The following is a 20124-nucleotide window of genomic DNA, read 5'->3' on the forward strand; positions in this document are numbered from 1 at the left end:
ATTCTTGTGCAGTCACTTGTAATCTCACGGCTGGACTACTGCAACTTCCTCCTGGCAGGTGCTCCTATGTCCACTATTAAACCCCTTCAACTCATTTAAAAAGCAGCTGCTCGACTGTTTTTTAACCAACCTAAACAATGCCACATCACCCCACTTCTGCGTTCCCCTCACTAGCTTTTAAAACAACTCACCCTTTTTTTTTAGTTTTTTCTCGATCCATGGTGACTTGATGGATGAACGATCTGTAGGAATATTGATTCCGTGTAAGTCTAGATAGGTCCGCCAGGTGGGCCTTGTTCCTTCTATTCTTCCGACGATGATGTCCTTCTCCAGTGATCGCTCTCTTTTATGATGTGTCCAAAGTAGGCAAGTCGCAGCTTAGTGATCCTTGATTCGAATGACATGTCTGGCTTGATTTGTTCCAAAATTGATTAGTTTGTTCTTCTGACCGTCCATGGTATTGATAACATCCTTCTCCAGCACCACATTTCGAAGGCGTTGATTCTTCTTCTGTCTTGTTACTTTATCGTCCAGGTTCCACATCCGTACGTTACCACAGAGAAGACCAAACTATGTATGAGGCATGTCTTCGTCATTTGTGAAATGTTCCTCGATTTGAAGACCTTGTCCAGTGACTTCATTGTTGATTTCCCCATACCTGTTCTCCGTCGGATTTCCGGTGTCATTTCCGCATCTTGACTGATCAACGCCCGAGTAGGTTGAAGTCCTTTACAACTTCAAAGCCAACTAAGCCAAAAATGGACCAGCCCCAAGCTACCTTCGAGGTCTAATCAAAGCCCTCTCTGTACCACGCAACCTCCGAGCCACTAGTCTCGCTCGACTTGATCCTCCACCCAGGACTCGAGGAAGACGAGCATCAAGGCTCTTCTCTGTACCAGCACCCAAGTGGTGGTACGAACTTCCTCTGTCTGTCCGAACATCTGAGTCTCTTGCTGTCTTCAAAAGACGATTAAAAAACACCTCTTTACTGAGCACTAAAGCTGCAAAAAAAAAAAAAACACTTTGGTTCTAACAGGGTTTCAGCAGATTTGTGTTCTTTGACTGTTGTCCACTTAAACTAGAGTAAGGTACACATAGGTGTTTACTATGGAAGCTCTTCTGTAAGTCACTCTGGATAAGAGCGTCTGCTAAATGTGGAAAATGTAAATGTAAACAACTTTTATAAGATAATTGTCAATCATTTCAAAAAGAACATTTCTTAACATAAGCTTCTAATTAATGTAGGTCTTTTACCATCTACCATACATTACATTGTGAAAGGATTCAGGGTATTTGGAGAAATCTCAGACTGTGTAAGGCAAGGTTGGAAACCACTGTTGAATGTGCATGACCTTCAAGCCTTTAGATGGCATTGTATAAAATTCTACTTAAAAAAATAGCCAACCTGAAACTCAATTACACAAAAACAAAAGCCATACGCTGATTCTATGCAGTAATGCATCGTTTTCAGAGTTCTCTGGGCCCCAGTTCTTTGTAGATGACCCAAAAGACGGTGAAAATGTGTGATGTGGCCACATTTCAGCTTTTTTTCACAAAAAAAGGCTAGCCAAAGATAAAAAGGACCTTTCAGTTGCTCAGGTGGCGCAGCGGTAAAACATGCTAGCACACCAGAGCTGACATTTCGAACTCGTCGGTTGAAACTCAGCTCTGCAATCCGGCTGGGATGGGCGGCTAGGGACCTCATAACCAATGCAATTATGATCTCTGCTGGCTGGTTGAATGCGCTGATCAGGGTGTGGCTTTCTCCGTACACAAAGCCGATCTGCATATGATCTCATGCAGGTGAAAAGATGCCGTCAGCTACTGCACACGTGTCGGAGGGAGTGCGTGTCAAGTCTCGCTCAACTCAATCAGAAGTGGAGATCAGCATCAGTAAAGAGGAAGCGTAATGCAATCGGGTAATTGGATATGACTAGACTGGGAGAAATTTGAGGAAAATTTAGGAAAAAGGACCTTCCAGACTGCTATCAGTGAAAGAGCCAAAGGCCAACACCTGTCATGGTACCTTCGACACAGAGTTGAAGGTACCATTCACACAGAGGCGTATATTGGGATTGAAAAGAGAGATGTTATGCTTTTCCCAGAATTCTATTCTATTTCAGCAAGACAATCACAAGCCTCATTATGCATGTGCTACAGCAGTGTGGACACAGACACAGAGCGCATGTGCTCGACTGGTCTGTCTGCAGCACAGATCTGTTTATTAAATATTAAAATATTTGAATGGTCAAAAATTCCACTTGCAAAAGTGGAAGTGGGTATCCTAGCACAACACACACTAACACACCACCACCATGTCAGTGTCAGTGCAGTGCTGAGAATGACCCACCATCCAAATAATACCTACTCTGTAGTGGTCCTGTGGGGGTACTGAATATTGAAGAACAGCATAAAAGGGGGCTAACAAAGCATGCAGAGAAACAGATGGACTACAGTCAGTAATTGTAGCGCTACAAAGTGCTTCTATATGGTAAGTGGAACTGATAAAATGGACAGTGAGTGTAGAAACAAGAAGGTGGTTTTAATGTTATCGGCTGATCAGTGTATAATAGCTTTTTACTAATAAATACATATTATTTAAGAGCTGTGCCACAAGTTAAATCCCAAAGAAATCTAAATGCAAAACAATTTTGGAGAACATGCTTTCAGCAAAATAACATTGCTAACTGGTCAATTATATTTAACAGGTCAATTATATTCAATTATATTGACTATATATACGTAAATCTGCTTTTAAAATAAGTGGCAACTGTACTGCTGTGCACAAAGGTCGATAAAGTTGTGGATTTAATGCCTAGGATCTTCAATTAGCTCATGGTCAATAGTTTAATTGTTACTTATTTTACTTTTTGTTTTTTACCACCTATAAGTTTTAAAGTTAAATATCTCATTATAAATGTTTTCTTTTTCAGACGAGTCAATTGACTGTTCCAGCTATCCATTCCAAACAGACTGGCACCACCACAGCATCACAAGTCAATATTCTTGAGGGCACCAGCAACATAGCTAAACAAGGTATATCTCTACAAAAAACAAACATGAAATGCCAGGTTTTTTTTATTGTTGTTAATATTAAGTGTGTGATGTGTGATGTGAAAGCGGGGTTAAATGTATCAAGCACATTGGGCTGTTTTATAAAAACTGAACTGAACTGCTGAAGTAAAGTATATATAGCCAAATTTAAGGATTTGATATTGTAACATTTTAGAAGCACTACACATCTATAAGCCTACGTTAAATATGATTGCTGAAGGTAAATTAATCTTAAATAACATTTCCAAAGAGTAAGATCATGGTTTACTAAATCACAACTTTGATCTGTTCTGATTTTCCATATACACAAAATATACAGACATTTTAAAGCAATATATGATTTGCAATATATGATGTTGTATGATGTAATTAGAGAGTAGAGCTGCAAGACTGACCTGCCTGTTGTCCAGACCTAGATTAAACATCTGGGGCATTATAAAGAACAAAATAGAACAACAAAGCATTGTACTTCTGTGCAGCTGATTATCAGAGTTGCAAAAACACATGATACAAGTATCAGTTGAAGTCTTGGGTCAGAAACAGTTAGTAAGTGTTGTTTACAGGAAAGGGACAGTGTAATAATGGTAAACATTTACATTTTTGGCATTGAGCAGTCGCTTTTATCCAAAGTGTACAATCTAAGCAATTGAGGATTCAGGGTCAGGGTCAACAGTGGCAACCCGGCAGAAGCGAGGCTTGAAATGTAGTACAGTTTCACACCAGTACAATAGTACAATGACTGGATCCCAGACAATGCAAACTCCACACAGAAAGGACTTGGACTGCCCCACCTGGGGATTGAACCCAGGAGCTTCTTGCTGTGAACAGCAATAGGGCTACCCACTGAGCCACCGTGGCTCCCTACTTACAACTCTAAAAAACACTTGCATGTCTTTGGACTGTGGGAGGAAACCGGAGCTCCAGGAGGAAACCCATGCAGACATGGGGAGAACATGCAAACTCCACACAGAAAGGGCCTGGTCCACCAACCTGGGGTTTAAATTCAGGACCTTTTTGCTGTGAGGCGACAGTGCTACCCACTGAGCCACCGTGCCGCCTGACTAACCACTACAAAATAAAATTGTGGAATGCCTTCCCAAAACAGTGGAGGCTGTTATATCTGCAAAGGTGGGGGAAACTCTATATTAATGCCCATGTTTTGACTTAAAGTCAGGTGTCCACATACTTTTGATAAAGAAGTTTTGCATTTCGTAACAGATTACGTATAAAAAAAAAAAACACCCAGGTTTCTATGAGGTAATGCCATGGAAACACAAAGGAAAAAAATATTCCAATGAAGCCAGGGTGGGTGGGTTGACTATTGAGTACTACTAGAGAAATTCTCAAGCAAGGTTATATGGAAACAGCAGAAACCTGTTGGTGCAGGTACAGAGCGTGAAAGAAAAGCTATGCACAGCTTGATAGCTGTTGTTTCCTTCATAAAAGCTACACCGTGCCAGAGGTAAGATATTTCCTTGTACTGATCCCTCTTGGTTTTAATCTATTTTATAACCTACACAGATAGCCAAAACCAGTAAATGCTCAATAAATGTTCTTTGCAATAAATGCATATTCTTGTCTAATTAGGGTCGACAGATAACACCGTCTTTGACAGACTGTGTTCAGTCTGAAACAATCAGACAGAAGCAAAGACTTGGACTGATAAACATCTACACTGCACAAAGAAGGACAAGACTGCAGTATTAGTTTGTGAATAAGACAGAAAGACCACTAACCGATGATGCACACTGGTCGCCTACGCTTACGGCCCTGGCTGGAAGAACAAATTAAGTCTGGCAGATATCCTGGGGTCACGTGGCTGGATGAAGTAAGTTTGTTTACTGTTTGTTTGTTTGTTAGGATTTTAACGTCATGTTTTACACTTTGGTTACATTCATGACAGGAACGGTAGTTACTCATTACACAAGGTTCATCAGTTCACAAGATTATGGACAATTTAGATTCGCCAATTCTTGAACATTCACTTGCATTTCTTTGGACCGTGGGAGGAAACCGGAGCACCCGGAGGAAACCCACACAGACACGGGGAGAACATGCAAACTCCACACAGAAAGGACCCGGACCGCCCCACCTGGGGATCGAACCCAGGTCCTTCTTGCATCTTCTTACATCCAATACAAAACTGACAAAAGTCTTGAAAATGAACCTAATTACTTTGTTTCTTGGTATAGTTCTATAACTGCATATTAAATTGTGTTAATATTTAATCAAAACACCAAAACAAAACCCAAAACTATTGTTTTTTTGTCTGTTTATCTTGTGTTTTCTGAAAATCTGTGGGATCAAAAATGTGCACACAGCAACTAAGATTATTTGGTGTTATGGAAAGTTTTATAACATCATTAAACATTGTGGCATTGCTCCTAATTCTTTGGTAGTAATTATGATTGACTAGTGCTGGTCAATTCTATAAGTTCTATTTGGCTACTTGTTTGTGGGCATCGCATTGTTTCAGATATTTAAGCCACACTCAATTAGCTAAAATAAATATTATACATTTTGTGCCATGTTCTAGCAAGACTGCGCCCCAGAAGAGTGGAGGATATTGGTCCATATTGCCATTGGTCCATTGCCCATGGTTTTATTTATTTAGTTATTGGGATTTTAACATCATGTTTTACACACTTTGGTTACATTAATGCTAGGACAGGAACTGTAGTTATTGGTTACACAAGATTCATCAGTTCAAGTCTTTAATGTCAAACAGTCATAGACAATTTTGCATCTCCAATTCAAACCTCACCTCACTTGCACGTCTTTGGACTGTGCACTTACTTGACACACTATACACCAATCAACCATAACATTAAAACCACCTCCTTGTTTCTACACTCACTGTCCATTTTATCAGCTCCATTTACCATATATATATATTTATTACATATGTTTCCAAGAGTTATCTAAGTCAGTATTCCGCTAGCACACCAGCGCCGAGATTCTGAACTCCTCGGTTCGTTGCCACTGGTTGGCTGGGTGCCATCTAGCAGGCATAATTGGCAGTGCCTGCAGCAGACATGTTTCTAGGGCTAGGGCGGGATGACCAGACTATGTGGTTGGGGTCTTCAAAACACTGTGTAAGGACCCTGATTAGCAGATAGAGAGGCCACTGTGCAAAATGCATGGGTGAAAAAGGTCCACTGAATTGCCCTATGGGAGAATGGGTGTGTATATGTGTATATATGTGTGTGTGTGTGTTTGTGTGTGTGTGTGTGTGTGTGTGTGTGTGTGTGTGTGTGTGTGTGTGTGTGTGTGTCTGCCCTGCAATGGACTGGCACCCCGTCCAGGGTGTTACTGTGTGCCTTGCGCCCATTGTTAAGGGCATCAAATTTTAAATTTGTTTATAGATACAAACTACAATAATGTTGGTCATTAAAAACATTGGGAAAAATGATTACAAGTAATTGTAGGGATGAGACATCTTACCATCTACCGTCCATAAAATAACGTTTTAGGAAATCAAAAAATGTCTGGACATAAAGGGCAAAGCTAAAACCATATACAATGCTTATAACTTCATTTCCTTAAAAAAACGGCATGGACTTCACCACAAAATTCCTTTGTCAATACACATTGTTCTTCAGTTATTAATACATGCAGATGAAAATCATATCAATTTCTGTGGAAGTCATGAGTCAACGTTTACAACAATAAATCATTAAATCTGAACGGCTGACTCACAGTTCATGAATCATTTATCTACTCATACTAATCAAGTGTAAACTACATATCTTACTACTATGCAAATACACCAATCAGCCATAACATTAAAACCACCTCCTTGTTTCTACACTCACTTTCCATGTTATCAGCTCCACTTACCATATAGGAGCACTTTGTAGCACTCTATTTCTCTGCATGCTTTGTTAGCCCCCTTTCATGCTGTTTTGCAATGGCCAGGACCCACACAGGACCACTACAGAGCAGGTATTATTTATTTGGGTGGTGGATCATTCTCAGCACTGCAGTGACACTAACATGGTGGTGGTGTGTTAGTGTGTGTTGTGCTGATATGAGTGGATAAGACACAGCAATGCTGATTAAGTTTTTAAACACCTCACTGTCCCTGCTGGACTGAGAATAGTCCACCAACCAAAAATATCCAACCTTGTGGGCAGCATCCTGTGACCACTGATGAAGATCTAGAAGATGACCAACTCAAACAGCAGCAATAGATGAGCAATCGCCTCTGACTTTACATCTACAAGGTGGACCAACAAGGTAGGAGTGTCTAATAAAGTGGACAGTAAGTGGACACGGTATTTAAAAACTCCAGCAGCGCTGCTGTGTCTGATCCACTCATACCAGCACAACACACACTAACATACCACCACCATGTCAGTGTCACTGCAGTGCTGAGAATGATCCACCACCTAAATAATACCTACTCTGTGGTGGTCCTGGTAAAAAAGTATGTAGAGAAACAGATGGACTACAGTCAGTAATTGTAGAACTACAAAGTGCTTCTATATGGTAAGTGGAGCTGATAAAATGGACAGTGAATGTAGAAACAAGGAGGTGGTTTTAAGATGTTTTATATAACCTGAAGCCAGGTGGGAACAGATTTTTACTCTTTGAACCTATTTACACTTCAGGCTGGCCGGGTATTCCAGATTCCTTGGAAGCATGCCGCTCGACACGGTTGGAATATAGACAAGGACGCCACTTTGTTCCGAAACTGGGCCATCCATACAGGTGAGGGGCAAGTCCAGACATCAGTGGACAATGTTTCTGATTACGCTTCAAAACGATTTCCCCAACACATGCAGATCATGTTGCAAAGCAAACTTTAGCCCATAACTGAACTAGAGTACATCAGTAACCTCACACTGCTTGAAACTAAACAAGCTTTGTGTCCACTCATATTTCACGTTTGTCTGAAACCTGAGATCAGTGAAAACCATGCTACTTTGCCAAAAGTATGGGACATTCCAAAATGCAAGGCTTTGCTTATATGCAGCCAGAATTGTGTTGGTGATGTCAGGCATCAATGCTGAATAAGGTCTGTCTTGCAATTAATGCAACTAATTCATCCAAAAATGGTAAAGAGGTTAGATTGTCTATTTTTTAATAGAAATTGCTATTGTCCATGGTGCCTTTGCCAAACTAAACACATACACTGATCAGCCATAACATTAAAATCACCTCCTTGTAGTTCTACAATTACTGACTGTAGTCCATCTGCTTCTCTACATATCTTTTTAGCCTGCTTTCATGCTGTTCTTCAATAGTCAGGACCCCCACAGGACCACCACAGAGTAGGTATTATTTAGGTGGTGGGTCATTCTCAGCACTGCAGTGACACTGACATGGTGCTGGTATGAGTGGATCAGACACAGCAGCGCTGCTGGAGTTTTTAAACACCGTGTCCACTCACTGTCCACTCTATTAGACACTCCTACCTAGTTGGTCCACCTTGTATCAGAGATGATCGTTCATCTATCACTGCTGTTTGAGTTGGTCATCTGCTAGACCTTCAACAGTGGTCACAGGACGCTGCCCACAAGGCGCTGTTGGCTGGATATTTTTGGTTGGTGGACAATTCTCGGTCCAGCAGTGACAGTGAGGTGTTTAAAAACTCCATCAGCGCTGCTGTGTCTTATCCACTCATACCTGCACAACACACACTAACACACCACCACCATGTCAGTGTCACTGCAGTGCTGAGAATGATCCACCACCCAAATAATACCTACTCTGTGGTGGTCCTGTGGGGGTCCTGACCATTGAAGAACAGCATGAAAGTGGGCTAACAAAGCATGCAGAGAAACAGATGGACTACAGTCAGTAATTGTAGAACCTTTTTTTTTTTTTTTTTTTTATAACTGAGTACAATTTATGTTTATTAGCCTAAAGTATGTGGACTTGTTTGACATCCTATTCCCAAACATTATACATTAATATAAAATTTGTCAGGTACTGATGTTGAATGATTTAACTCAAAATCAAAGTTCCAATGTATACCAAAGGTGTTCACATTGTTGATGCCAGGGCTCTTTGAAGACCACTGAATTTCCTTCCCATCAAACTAATGATAATCAAGACTTTTAATTTTGTATTAAAGGGAAATACAAACCTGGCATAGATAGACCGGATCCCAAGACATGGAAAGCCAACTTCCGGTGTGCCCTCAATTCCCTGCCAGACGTTCAAGAGCTTCGAGACAAGAGCATCAAGAAAGGCCACAATGCGTTCAGAGTCTATATTCTTCTCCCTAACAGCAAAATGCCTAAGAGGAAAAAAGGTAAATCGTTACTTTCTCTGTGAAATGCTATACACAGTAGACCCTTGACTTACGAATTTAATTGGTTTAGAAGGGCTGTTCTTAAGTCAAAATGTTTGTTAGTTAAACCTATTTTTTCCCATAAGAAATAATGTGCCAGACCTCCCAAACCACCCCCTTACCTAACCTTTCTAATGTCTTAAATTGTCTTTTTTGTTATAAATACAAGTATATTTTCCCATAAATCTTAAACTATAGAATAGACATCACTGTAATAAACAATAATAAACAACAATACACAGTAGTACTGTACTGTACTTAAAACACACACCACATTTCAGTACAGTACGTGTGCTGTACCATACACTATAATATATTTCCTTCTTTTTATATAAAATGTATCTATCAGAAACATCAATAACTCTCATATTTCTCTATTATTTCCTTCTTTATTTTAACAGTGTTGTATTTTGTAGGTGTAACAGCACGAAAGAAAGAATACTTTACTCAGCGATTTCCTTCTTCTCTTTCACTCACTGTCCCCTCTGTCTGATACACAGTGACACCTACTGGCAGGAGTAATTATACAACAACAAATAGTGATTTCTTCATTTTCTCACCACTACGCTTCCTCTGCACATTATTTGGGGACATTTTAATATTGAATTTTACAAAATATAAAGAAAACACCGGAAAAACACCGTCCGCTGTCCGAATGTTTGCTCACTACATATATATATATATATATATATATATATATATATATATATATATATATATATATATATATATATATATATATATATATATATATATATATAGAGAGAGAGAGAGAGAGAGAGAGAGAGAGAGAGAGAGAGAGAGAGAGAGAGAGAGAGAGAGAGAGAGAGACGGTTGGAGTCAACTTGTTCGTGACGTCGCGTGTTTCGCGAATTTCTGTTCGTAATCCGAAATTTGTTCGTACGTTAAGTTGAAAAAGATCGTTCATAACCCAAAATGTTCGTATGGTAAACCGTTCGTAACTCATGTGTCACAACCTACAAGTTCCTTAACCGTAATTATGATTTATGACTATAGCTGGTGACTCCCCTTTGCATATATAAATGGACATAGATTAACTGCATCTATAAAGAATTACATAAAGTAGTGGTCTACTGTCAAGGATGGTAAGAAAACCCAGTCAACAGTGCCCATAGTCAAGTAACCTTTTTATCTTTATTGGTTTTGAAGACATTCAAGGAATAGCTCTAAGACCATGGAGATGTAAAGCTTACTTGACTGTGGACAGTGCTGCTCATGTTTCAGCTAATTCCTAATAAGGCCAGACCTGCTTTTGTTTTGTTTTTTCCAATTATTTCTGACCAACGGAACAAATTTTTGTCATCCTTTTTTTCAGACGTGTTTTGGAAGTATAGAGAGGAGATCAGAGACGTCTCTTCAGAGATGCTAACAAAAAATGCCTACACAACATTACCGTCAGTAAAAGAAGAGCACTCTGATACTTACTGCTCTTCTCCAACCACCGGCAGCCTGCCAGCACACGGTGAGATAACAGGATATTAGACAAAAACAATAAGTGCATTTATTGTGCAAATGCAACACATTTACTATATTTGCTGTGTCCCAAACCACATACAGCTAATTTTAGTGTGTTTGTTGGTACACTTTATATCTAAGAATGAGGGTTCTTAAAAAAAAGTTTCCACACTTTTCAAAACTCTGTTATTAATTTTGTTTAATTTTGACTTTCCTACATAATCACCTTCTGATGCATTTTTCTCAGCATCATACCAAATTTTAATGCCATCAACAAAAAATGCACTGCTGCTTTTACATCATCACATTAAAATCTTCTTCCCCTTAAATCTTCTTTTGGAAATCAGATGGGGCTATACTCAGACTATAAGCTCTCTCAGTCTCTTAAACACGACCAATTATTACACCTCCTGTCCTCACTGTTTCCAATGAAAATATAAAAGTGGATGGACATATAACTATACACTGACCAGGCCTAACATTATGACCACTGAGAGGTAAAGTGAATAACACTTATTATCTCTTCATCACGGCATCTGTTAGTGGTCACTATCAATCAAAAGTTTTCCAAGGAAGGAACAATGGTAAACCGGCAACAGGGTCATGGGCCGCCAAGGCTCATTGATGCACATAGGGAGCGAAGGCTGGTCCGTGTGGTCCGATCCAACAGACGAGCTACTGTAGCTCAAACTGCTGAAGAAGTCAATGCTGGTTCTGATAGAAAGGTGTCAGAATACACAGAGCATCACAGTTGCAGGGCTGTTTTGGCAGCAAAAGGGGGACCAACACAATATTAGGAAGGTGGTCATAATGTTATGCCTCATAAATTAGCCAATTTAGCATGACCGCTAGCTAACTTGCCACCAGCCACAACAGTGTTTATATACTGTATATGTATATGTCTATATAGACATATACATATACATATACAGTGTATCACAAAAGTGAGTACACCCCTCACATTTCTGCAAATATTTCATTATATCTTTTCATGGGACAACACTATAGACATGAAACTTGGATATAACTTAGAGTAGTCAGTGTACAGCTTGTATAGCAGTGTAGATTTACTGTCTTCTGAAAATAACTCAACACACAGCCATTAATGTCTAAATAGCTGGCAACATAAGTGAGTACACCCCACAGTGAACATGTCCAAATTGTGCCCAAATGTGTCGTTGTCCCTCCCTGGTGTCATGTGTCAAGGTCCCAGGTGTAAATGGGGAGCAGGGCTGTTAAATTTGGTGTTTTGGGTACAATTCTCTCATACTGGCCACTGGATATTCAACATGGCACCTCATGGCAAAGAACTCTCTGAGGATGTGAGAAATAGAATTGTTGCTCTCCACAAAGATGGCCTGGGCTATAAGAAGATTGCTAACACCCTGAAACTGAGCTACAGCATGGTGGCCAAGGTCATACAGCGGTTTTCCAGGACAGGTTCCACTCGAAACAGGCTTCGCCAGGGTCGACCAAAGAAGTTGAGTCCACGTGTTCGGCGTCATATCCAGAGGTTGGCTTTAAAAAAATAGACACATGAGTGCTGCCAGCATTGCTGCAGAGGTTGAAGACGTGGGAGGTCAGCCTGTCAGTGCTCAGACCATACGCCGCACACTGCATCAACTCGGTCTGCATGGTCGTCATCCCAGAAGGAAGCTGACGCACAAGAAAGCCCGCACACAGTTTGCTGAAGACAAGCAGTCCAAGAACATGGATTACTGGAATGCCCTGTGGTCTGACGAGACCAAGATCAACTTGTTTGGCTCAGATGGTGTCCAGCATGTGTGGCGGCGCCCTGGTGAGAAGTACCAAGACAACTGTATCTTGCCTACAGTCAAGCATGGTGGTGGTAGCATCATGGTCTTGGGCTGCATGAGTGTTGCTGGCACTGGGGAGCTGCAGTTCATTGAGGGAAACATGAATTCCAACATGTACTGTGACATTCTGAAACAGAGCATGATCCCCTCCCTTCGAAAACTGGGCCTCATGGCAGTTTTCCAACAGGATAACGACCCCAAACACAACCTCCAAGATGACAACTGCCTTGCTGAGGAAGCTGAAGGTAAAGGTGATGGACTAAACCCAATTGAGCACCTGTGGCGCATCCTCAAGTGGAAGGTGGAGGAGTTCAAGGTGTCTAACATCCACCAGCTCCGTGATGTCATCATGGAGGAGTGGAAGAGGATTCCAGTAGCAACCTGTGCAGCTCTGGTGAATTCCATGCCCAGGAGGGTTAAGGCAGTGCTGGATAATAATGCTGGTCACACAAAATATTGACACTTTGGGCACAATTTGGACATGTTCACTGTGGGGTGTACTCACTTATGTTGCCAGCTATTTAGACATTAATGGCTGTGTGTTGAGTTATTTTCAGAAGACAGTAAATCTACACTGCTATACAAGCTGTACACTGACTACTCTAAGTTATATCCAAGTTTTATTTCTATAGTGTTGTCCCATGAAAAGATATAATAAAATATTTGCAGAAATGTGAGGGGTGTACTCACTTTTGTGATACACTGTATATACATATATATATATATATATATATATATATATATATATATATATATATATATATATATATATATATATATATATATATATATATACTGTACATACATACTGTACATACATACTGTATATACAGTGTATCACAAAAGTGAGTACACCCCTCACATTTCTGCAGATATTTAAGTATATCTTTTCATGGGACAACACTGACAAAATGACACTTTGACACAATGAAAAGTAGTCTGTGTGCAGCTTATATAACAGTGTAAATTTATTCTTCCCTCAAAATAACTCAATATACAGCCATTAATGTCTAAACCACCGGCAACAAAAGTGAGTACACCCCTTAGTGAAAGTTCCTGAAGTGTCAATATTTTGTGTGGCCACCATTATTTCCCAGAACTGCCTTAACTCTCCTGGGCATGGAGTTTACCAGAGCTTCACAGGCTGCCACTGGAATGCTTTTCCACTCCTCCATGACGACATCACGGAGCTGGCGGATATTCGAGACTTTGCGCTCCTCCACCTTCCGCTTGAGGATGCCCCAAAGATGTTCTATTGGGTTTAGGTCTGGAGACATGCTTGGCCAGTCCATCACCTTTACCCTCAGCCTCTTCAATAAAGCAGTGGTCGTCTTAGAGGTGTGTTTGGGGTCATTATCATGCTGGAACACTGCCCTGCGACCCAGTTTCCGGAGGGAGGGGATCATGCTCTGCTTCAGTATTTCACAGTACATATTGGAGTTCATGTGTCCCTCAATGAAATGTAACTCCCCAACACCTGCTGCACTCATGCAGCCCCAGACCATGGCATTCCCACCACCATGCTTGACTGTAGGCATGACACACTTATCTTTGTACTCCTCACCTGATTGCCGCCACACATGCTTGAGACCATCTGAACCAAACAAATTAATCTTGGTCTCATCAGACCATAGGACATGGTTCCAGTAATCCATGTCCTTTGTTGACATGTCTTCAGCAAACTGTTTGCGGGCTTTCTTGTGTAGAGACTTCAGAAGAGGCTTCCTTCTGGGGTGACAGCCATGCAGACCAATTTGATGTAGTGTGCGGCGTATGGTCTGAGCACTGACAGGCTGACCCCCCACCTTTTAAATCTCTGCAGCAATGCTGACAGCCCTCCTGCGCCTATCTTTCAAAGACAGCAGTTGGATGTGACGCTGAGCACGTGCACTCAGCTTCTTTGGACGACCAACGCGAGGTCTGTTCTGAGTGGACCCTGCTCTTTTAAAACGCTGGATGATCTTGGCCACTGTGCTGCAGCTCAGTTTCAGGGTGTTGGCCATCTTCTTGTAGCTTTGGCCATCTTCATGTAGCGCAACAATTCGTCTTTTAAGATCCTCAGAGAGTTCTTTGCCATGAGGTGCCATGTTGGAACTTTCAGTGACCAGTATGAGAGAGTGTGAGAGCTGTACTACTAAATTGAACACACCTGCTCCCTATGCACACCTGAGACCTAGTAACACTAACAAATCACATGACATTTTGGAGGGAAAATGACAAGCAGTGCTCAATTTGGACATTTAGGGGTGTAGTCTCTTAGGGGTGTACTCACTTTTGTTGCCGGTGGTTTAGACATTAATGGCTGTATATTGAGTTATTTTGAGGGAAGAATAAATGTACACTGTTATATAAACTGCACACAGACTACTTTTCATTGTGTCAAAGTGTCATTTTGTCAGTGTTGTCCCATGAAAAGATATACTTAAATATCTGCAGAAATGTGAGGGGTGTACTCACTTTTGTGATACACTGTACATACATACTGGTCATAAAATTAGAATATCATGAAAAAGTTGATTTATTTCAGTAATTCCATTCAAAAAGTGAAACTTGTATATTATATTCATTACACACAGACTGATGTATTTCAAATGTTTATTTCTTTTAATGTTTATGATTATAACTGACAACTAATGAAAACCCCAAATTCAGTATCTCAGAAAATTTGAATATTGTGACAAGGTACAATATTGAAGACACCTGGTGCCACACTCTAATCAGCTAATTAACTCAAAACACCTGCAAAGGCCTTTAAATGGTCTCTCAGTCTAGTTCTGTAGGCTACACAATCATGGGGAAGACTGCTGACTTGACAGTTGTCCAAAAGACGACCATTGACACCTTGCACAAGGACGGCAAGACACAAAAGGTCATTGCTAAAGAGGCTGGCTGTTCACAGAGCTCTGTGTCCAAACACATTAATAGAGAGGCGAAGGGAAGGAAAAGATGTGGTAGAAAAAAGTGTACAAGCAATAGGGATAACCGCACCCTGGAGAGGATTGTCAAACAAAACCCATTCAAAAATGTGGGGGAGATTCACAAAGAGTGGACTGCAGCTGGAGTCAGTGCTTCAAGAACCACCACGCACAGACGTATGCAAGACATGGGTTTCAGCTGTCGCATTCCTTGTGTCAAGCCACTCTTGAACAAGAGACAGCGTCAGAAGCGTCTCGCCTGGGCTAAAGACAAAAAGGACTGCTGAGTGGTCCAAAGTTATGTTCTCTGATGAAATTAAATTTTGCATTACCTTTGGAAATCAAGGTCCCAGAGTCTGGAGGAAGAGTGGAGAGGCACAGAATCCACGTTGCTTGAGGTCCAGTGTAAAGTTTCCACAGTCAGTGATGGTTTGGAGTGCCATGTCATCTGCTGGTGTTGGTCCACTGTGTTTTCTGAGGTCCAAAATCAACGCAGCTGTCTACCAGGAAGTTTTAGAGCACTTCATGCTTCCTGCTGCTGACCAACTTTATGGAGATGCAGATTTCATTTTCCAACAGGACTTGGCACCTGCACACAGTGCCAAAGCTACCAGTACCTGGTTTAAGGACCATGGTATCCCTGTTCTTAATTGGCCAGCAAACTCACCTGACCTTAACCCCATAGAAAATCTATAGGGTATTGTGAAGAGGAAGATGCGATACGCCAGACCCAACAATTCAGAAGAGCTGAAGGCCACTATCAGAGCAACCTGGGCTCTCATAACACCTGAGCAGTGCCACAGACTGATGGACTCCATGCCACGCCGCATTGCTGCAGTAATCCAGGCAAAAGAAGCCCCAACTAAGTATTGAGTGCTGTACATGCTCATACTTTTCATGTTCTTACTTTGTATTGGTCTTAAGTAATATTCTAATTTTCTGAGATACTGAATTTGGGGTTTTCATTAGTTGTCAGTTATAATCATCAACATTAAAAGAAATAAACATTTGAAACATATCAGTCTGTGTGTAATGAATGAATATAATATACACGTTTCACTTTTTGAATGGAATAACTGAAATAAATCAACTTTTTCATGATATTCTAATTTTATGACCAGCACCAGTATATCATGAATTTAAAGCAATGTACGTCATGTGTTCGTGCCAAGAGCATGAGTAAAGCATGGACAACCTGCACATCTGTGAATGCACCATTAATGCCAATGGGTATACATACTGTACATACCTTTGTAATAAAATAGTGTAGATGCCCGACCACACCCATCTTCTACTAAAAAGTGTCATTAGATTACAAAACAGACAATACTACAGCCTATATGAGCAGCCTATATAACTATTTAACAACAATGGTCTGAAGCTGGTCTTTCCAATCAAGTGCTGTTAATAGGAAATAAGACGTGACACAGGGGTAAAATAGGCAACACCCACTTCTGTGGAACACGTTGCCATCAAATTAAAAATAAGCCTACATATAGACAAAAAAACCTGACCAAACCTGTTTGGAACTGGGTTTGTAGATACAGTGGCACCTTAAAACTCAACTTGTTCTGGGAGTGTTGAGTTTTAGGGCTGTTGTGGCCTAGTGGTTAAGGTACTGGACCGGTAATCAGAAGGTTGCCGGTTCAAGCCCCATCACTGCCAGGTTTCTACTGCTGAGCCCTTGAGCAAGGCCCTTAACCCTCAATTGCTTAGATTATATACTGTCGCAGTACTGTAAGTCGCTTTGGATAGAAGCGTCCGCTAAATGTCAAAAAATGTAAAGGCGTTTCAAGGTATTTTTTCTCATAAAGACGTATTGGAAACCTATTAATGCGTTACATGGTCCTGTGGAACTGCATATATTTTAGGCTAATGTAAAATAATGCGGTTTTTGACACTTAAACACACAACCGTTGCAAAAAGCTTAACATGACTTATTGTACTAAAATGAGCAAGGAATTTCATAAGTGGAGAGAACTTATGATCAGTAATGATTGAGAGGTTTAGTGTTTCTATGTCATAATTTTAATACATTAAGTCAAGCTGATTCTTACAATTTCTCAGCACCCCGAGCTAAAACACAAGTTTAAAAGTGAAACAGGAGGAGAATCCAGATAAACACAGATACATGTGGACGCTTTCAGAATGGATTTGACAGTTATTTCACACAAATGGAAATTCGTCTTATATTCGCACTTTGATGACGTTTTACCGCACCGTTCAAGCCAAGCAACGAACAAAGCTGTTGAATGTTAAATTCAAAAAAATTTAAAGTGAACACATTGAGTTTAAGGGTACAAATTTCTCGACAAAGGGCGATGAGTTTTGAAGATTTTGAGTATAGGGGACGTTGAGTTACAAGGTACCACTGTATTGATATCACAGACCAGTAGGCCTGAAGTTAGCTGAAGTTTTTTTTAAATTTAAATTCAATCTATTTATTTAGAATCGGCCATTCATATATTTTTTTAATTAAGGGGCACGTGGGTACAAAGGTGTAGATCTAATGTCACAATCAGCATTCAACATGTTTTATAGTAAGAAGTTAGCCAGTTTTACCTGTAGTAAAAAGCTTTATAGCCACACCCTGTCTTATTAAAGCAGTATGAATTTACCCTGTGGCAGTTTTAGTAATAAAAAATACTGTCGTACTAATTGTGCATTATGAAATCGTTTACTGTAGTGTGCTCTTTTACAGGACCAGAACCAAATGCAGCAGAAGACAATGAACAGACAGAAGCAGTGCTAAAGGCAAGTGTCACTATATAAATTATGTTTAGGTGTCTACAAACCTCTGACCTCAGGCACTGAATCAAATCAAGATACATTTAATCACTTATTATAATGTCAATAGACTATAGCACCTAGGATTTGCAAGGGTGGCTTTGTCAGGGCAGAATTATTTTACTGTTTCTTTGTTCAGCAGATAGTAGACCATCTACAGAACGTGGACCACTGGAGTCCCCTGCATGAACATGAAAGAGGCTGGAGACCAGCAAACTCATGGATGGAAGGACTTTGTAAGTGTACAACACACAATGCATATTTCATTTGCATATTTCATAGTCCAGTTTATCAGCTTTACTTACCATATAGAAGCACTTTGTAGTTCTACAATTACTGACTGTAGTCCATCTGTTTCTCTGCATGCTTTGTTAGCCCCCTTTCATACTGTTCTTCAATGGTCAGGACCACCACAGAGCAGGTATTACTTAGGTGGTGGATCATTCTCAGCACACAGTGACACTGACATGGTGGTGGTGTGTTAGTGTGTGTTGTGCTGGTATGAGTGGATAAGACACAGCAGGGCTGCTGGAGTTTTTAAACACCTCACCATCACTGCTGGACTGAGAATAGTCCACCAACCAAAAATATCCAGCCAACAGCGTCCTGTGACCACTAATTAAGGTCTCAAAGATGACCAACTCAAACAGCAGCAATAGATGAGCGATCGTCTCTGACTTTACATCTACAAGGTGGACCAACCAGGTAGGAGTGTCTAATGGAGTGGACAGTGAGTGGACACGGTATTCAAAAACACCAGCAGCGCTGCTGTGTCTGATCCACTCATACCAGCACAACACACACTAACACACCACCACCATGTCAGTGTCACTGCAGTGCTAAGAATGATCCACCACCTAAATAATACCTGCTCTGTAGTGGTCCTGGGAGAGTCCTGACCATTGAAGAACAGCATAAAAGGGGGATAAACAAAGCATGTAGAGAAACAGATGGACTACAGTCAGTAATTGTAGGACTACAAAGTGCTTCTATATGGTAAGTGGAGCTGATAAAATGGACAAGGCAGTTTTTTTTCCTTTCTGAATTGAGCTGGGCCAGTAAAGAGAACATGCTTCCAGCAAAACAACATTGCTAACAGGTCAATTATATTCAAGTATATTGACTATATATACATAAATCTGCTTTTAAAATAAGTGGCAACTGTATTGCTGTGCACAAAGGTCAATAAGGTAGTAGATTAAATAACACTTTTCAAGAAGAGTTAAGTCCATATTCCATGTTTTTGGAACAGGATATTCAACTAGTTCATGGTCAATAGCTCAATAGTTATTCATTCATTATTTTATTTTTTTACCACCTATAAGCTTTAATGCTAAATATCTCATTACAAATGTTTTCTTTTTCAGACGAGTCAATTGACTGTTCCAGCTATCCATTCCAAACAGACTGGCACCACCACAGCATCACAAGTCAATATTCTTGAGGGCACCAGCAACATAGCTAAACAAAGTATATCCCTCCAAATAAAATGCAGTCGAATGAAGAGTAAACACGACTACTGGACACGTCAGATTTTTTTGACAAGCTAAAAATATGATAAACATGAAATGCCTGTTTTTCTTTTTGTTTTGTTAATATTAAGTGTGCGATGTGAAAGCGGGGTCAAATGTATCAAGCACATCTGAACGTTTTGTAAAAACTGAACTGAACTGCTTAAGTAAAGTATATATAGCCAATTTGTTGGATTTGATATTGTAACATTTTAGAAGCACCACACATCTATAAGCCTACGTTGGGGGGTGCTGGAGCCTAT

At 40.4% G+C, this 20124-nt stretch overlaps 1 protein-coding gene across 1 annotated transcript; it reads left to right on the forward strand.

Moving 5' to 3' along the window:
• The first annotated feature begins 2939 nt into the window (after window positions 1–2939).
• Window positions 2940–20038, forward strand: irf1a (interferon regulatory factor 1a). Its single transcript, XM_063008767.1, has 8 exons — window positions 2940–3036; window positions 4642–4882; window positions 7668–7767; window positions 9137–9316; window positions 10692–10838; window positions 18265–18317; window positions 18493–18586; window positions 19718–20038. Exons 2-8 carry the CDS (start codon window positions 4793–4795, stop codon window positions 19792–19794), a joined length of 741 nt encoding a protein of 246 aa, XP_062864837.1. The 5' UTR covers window positions 2940–3036; window positions 4642–4792; the 3' UTR covers window positions 19795–20038.
• Window positions 20039–20124: the final 86 nt, after the last annotated feature.

Source organism: Trichomycterus rosablanca, chromosome 14 (genome assembly GCF_030014385.1).
Source record: "Trichomycterus rosablanca isolate fTriRos1 chromosome 14, fTriRos1.hap1, whole genome shotgun sequence".
Classification (NCBI taxonomy): domain Eukaryota; kingdom Metazoa; phylum Chordata; class Actinopteri; order Siluriformes; family Trichomycteridae; genus Trichomycterus; species Trichomycterus rosablanca.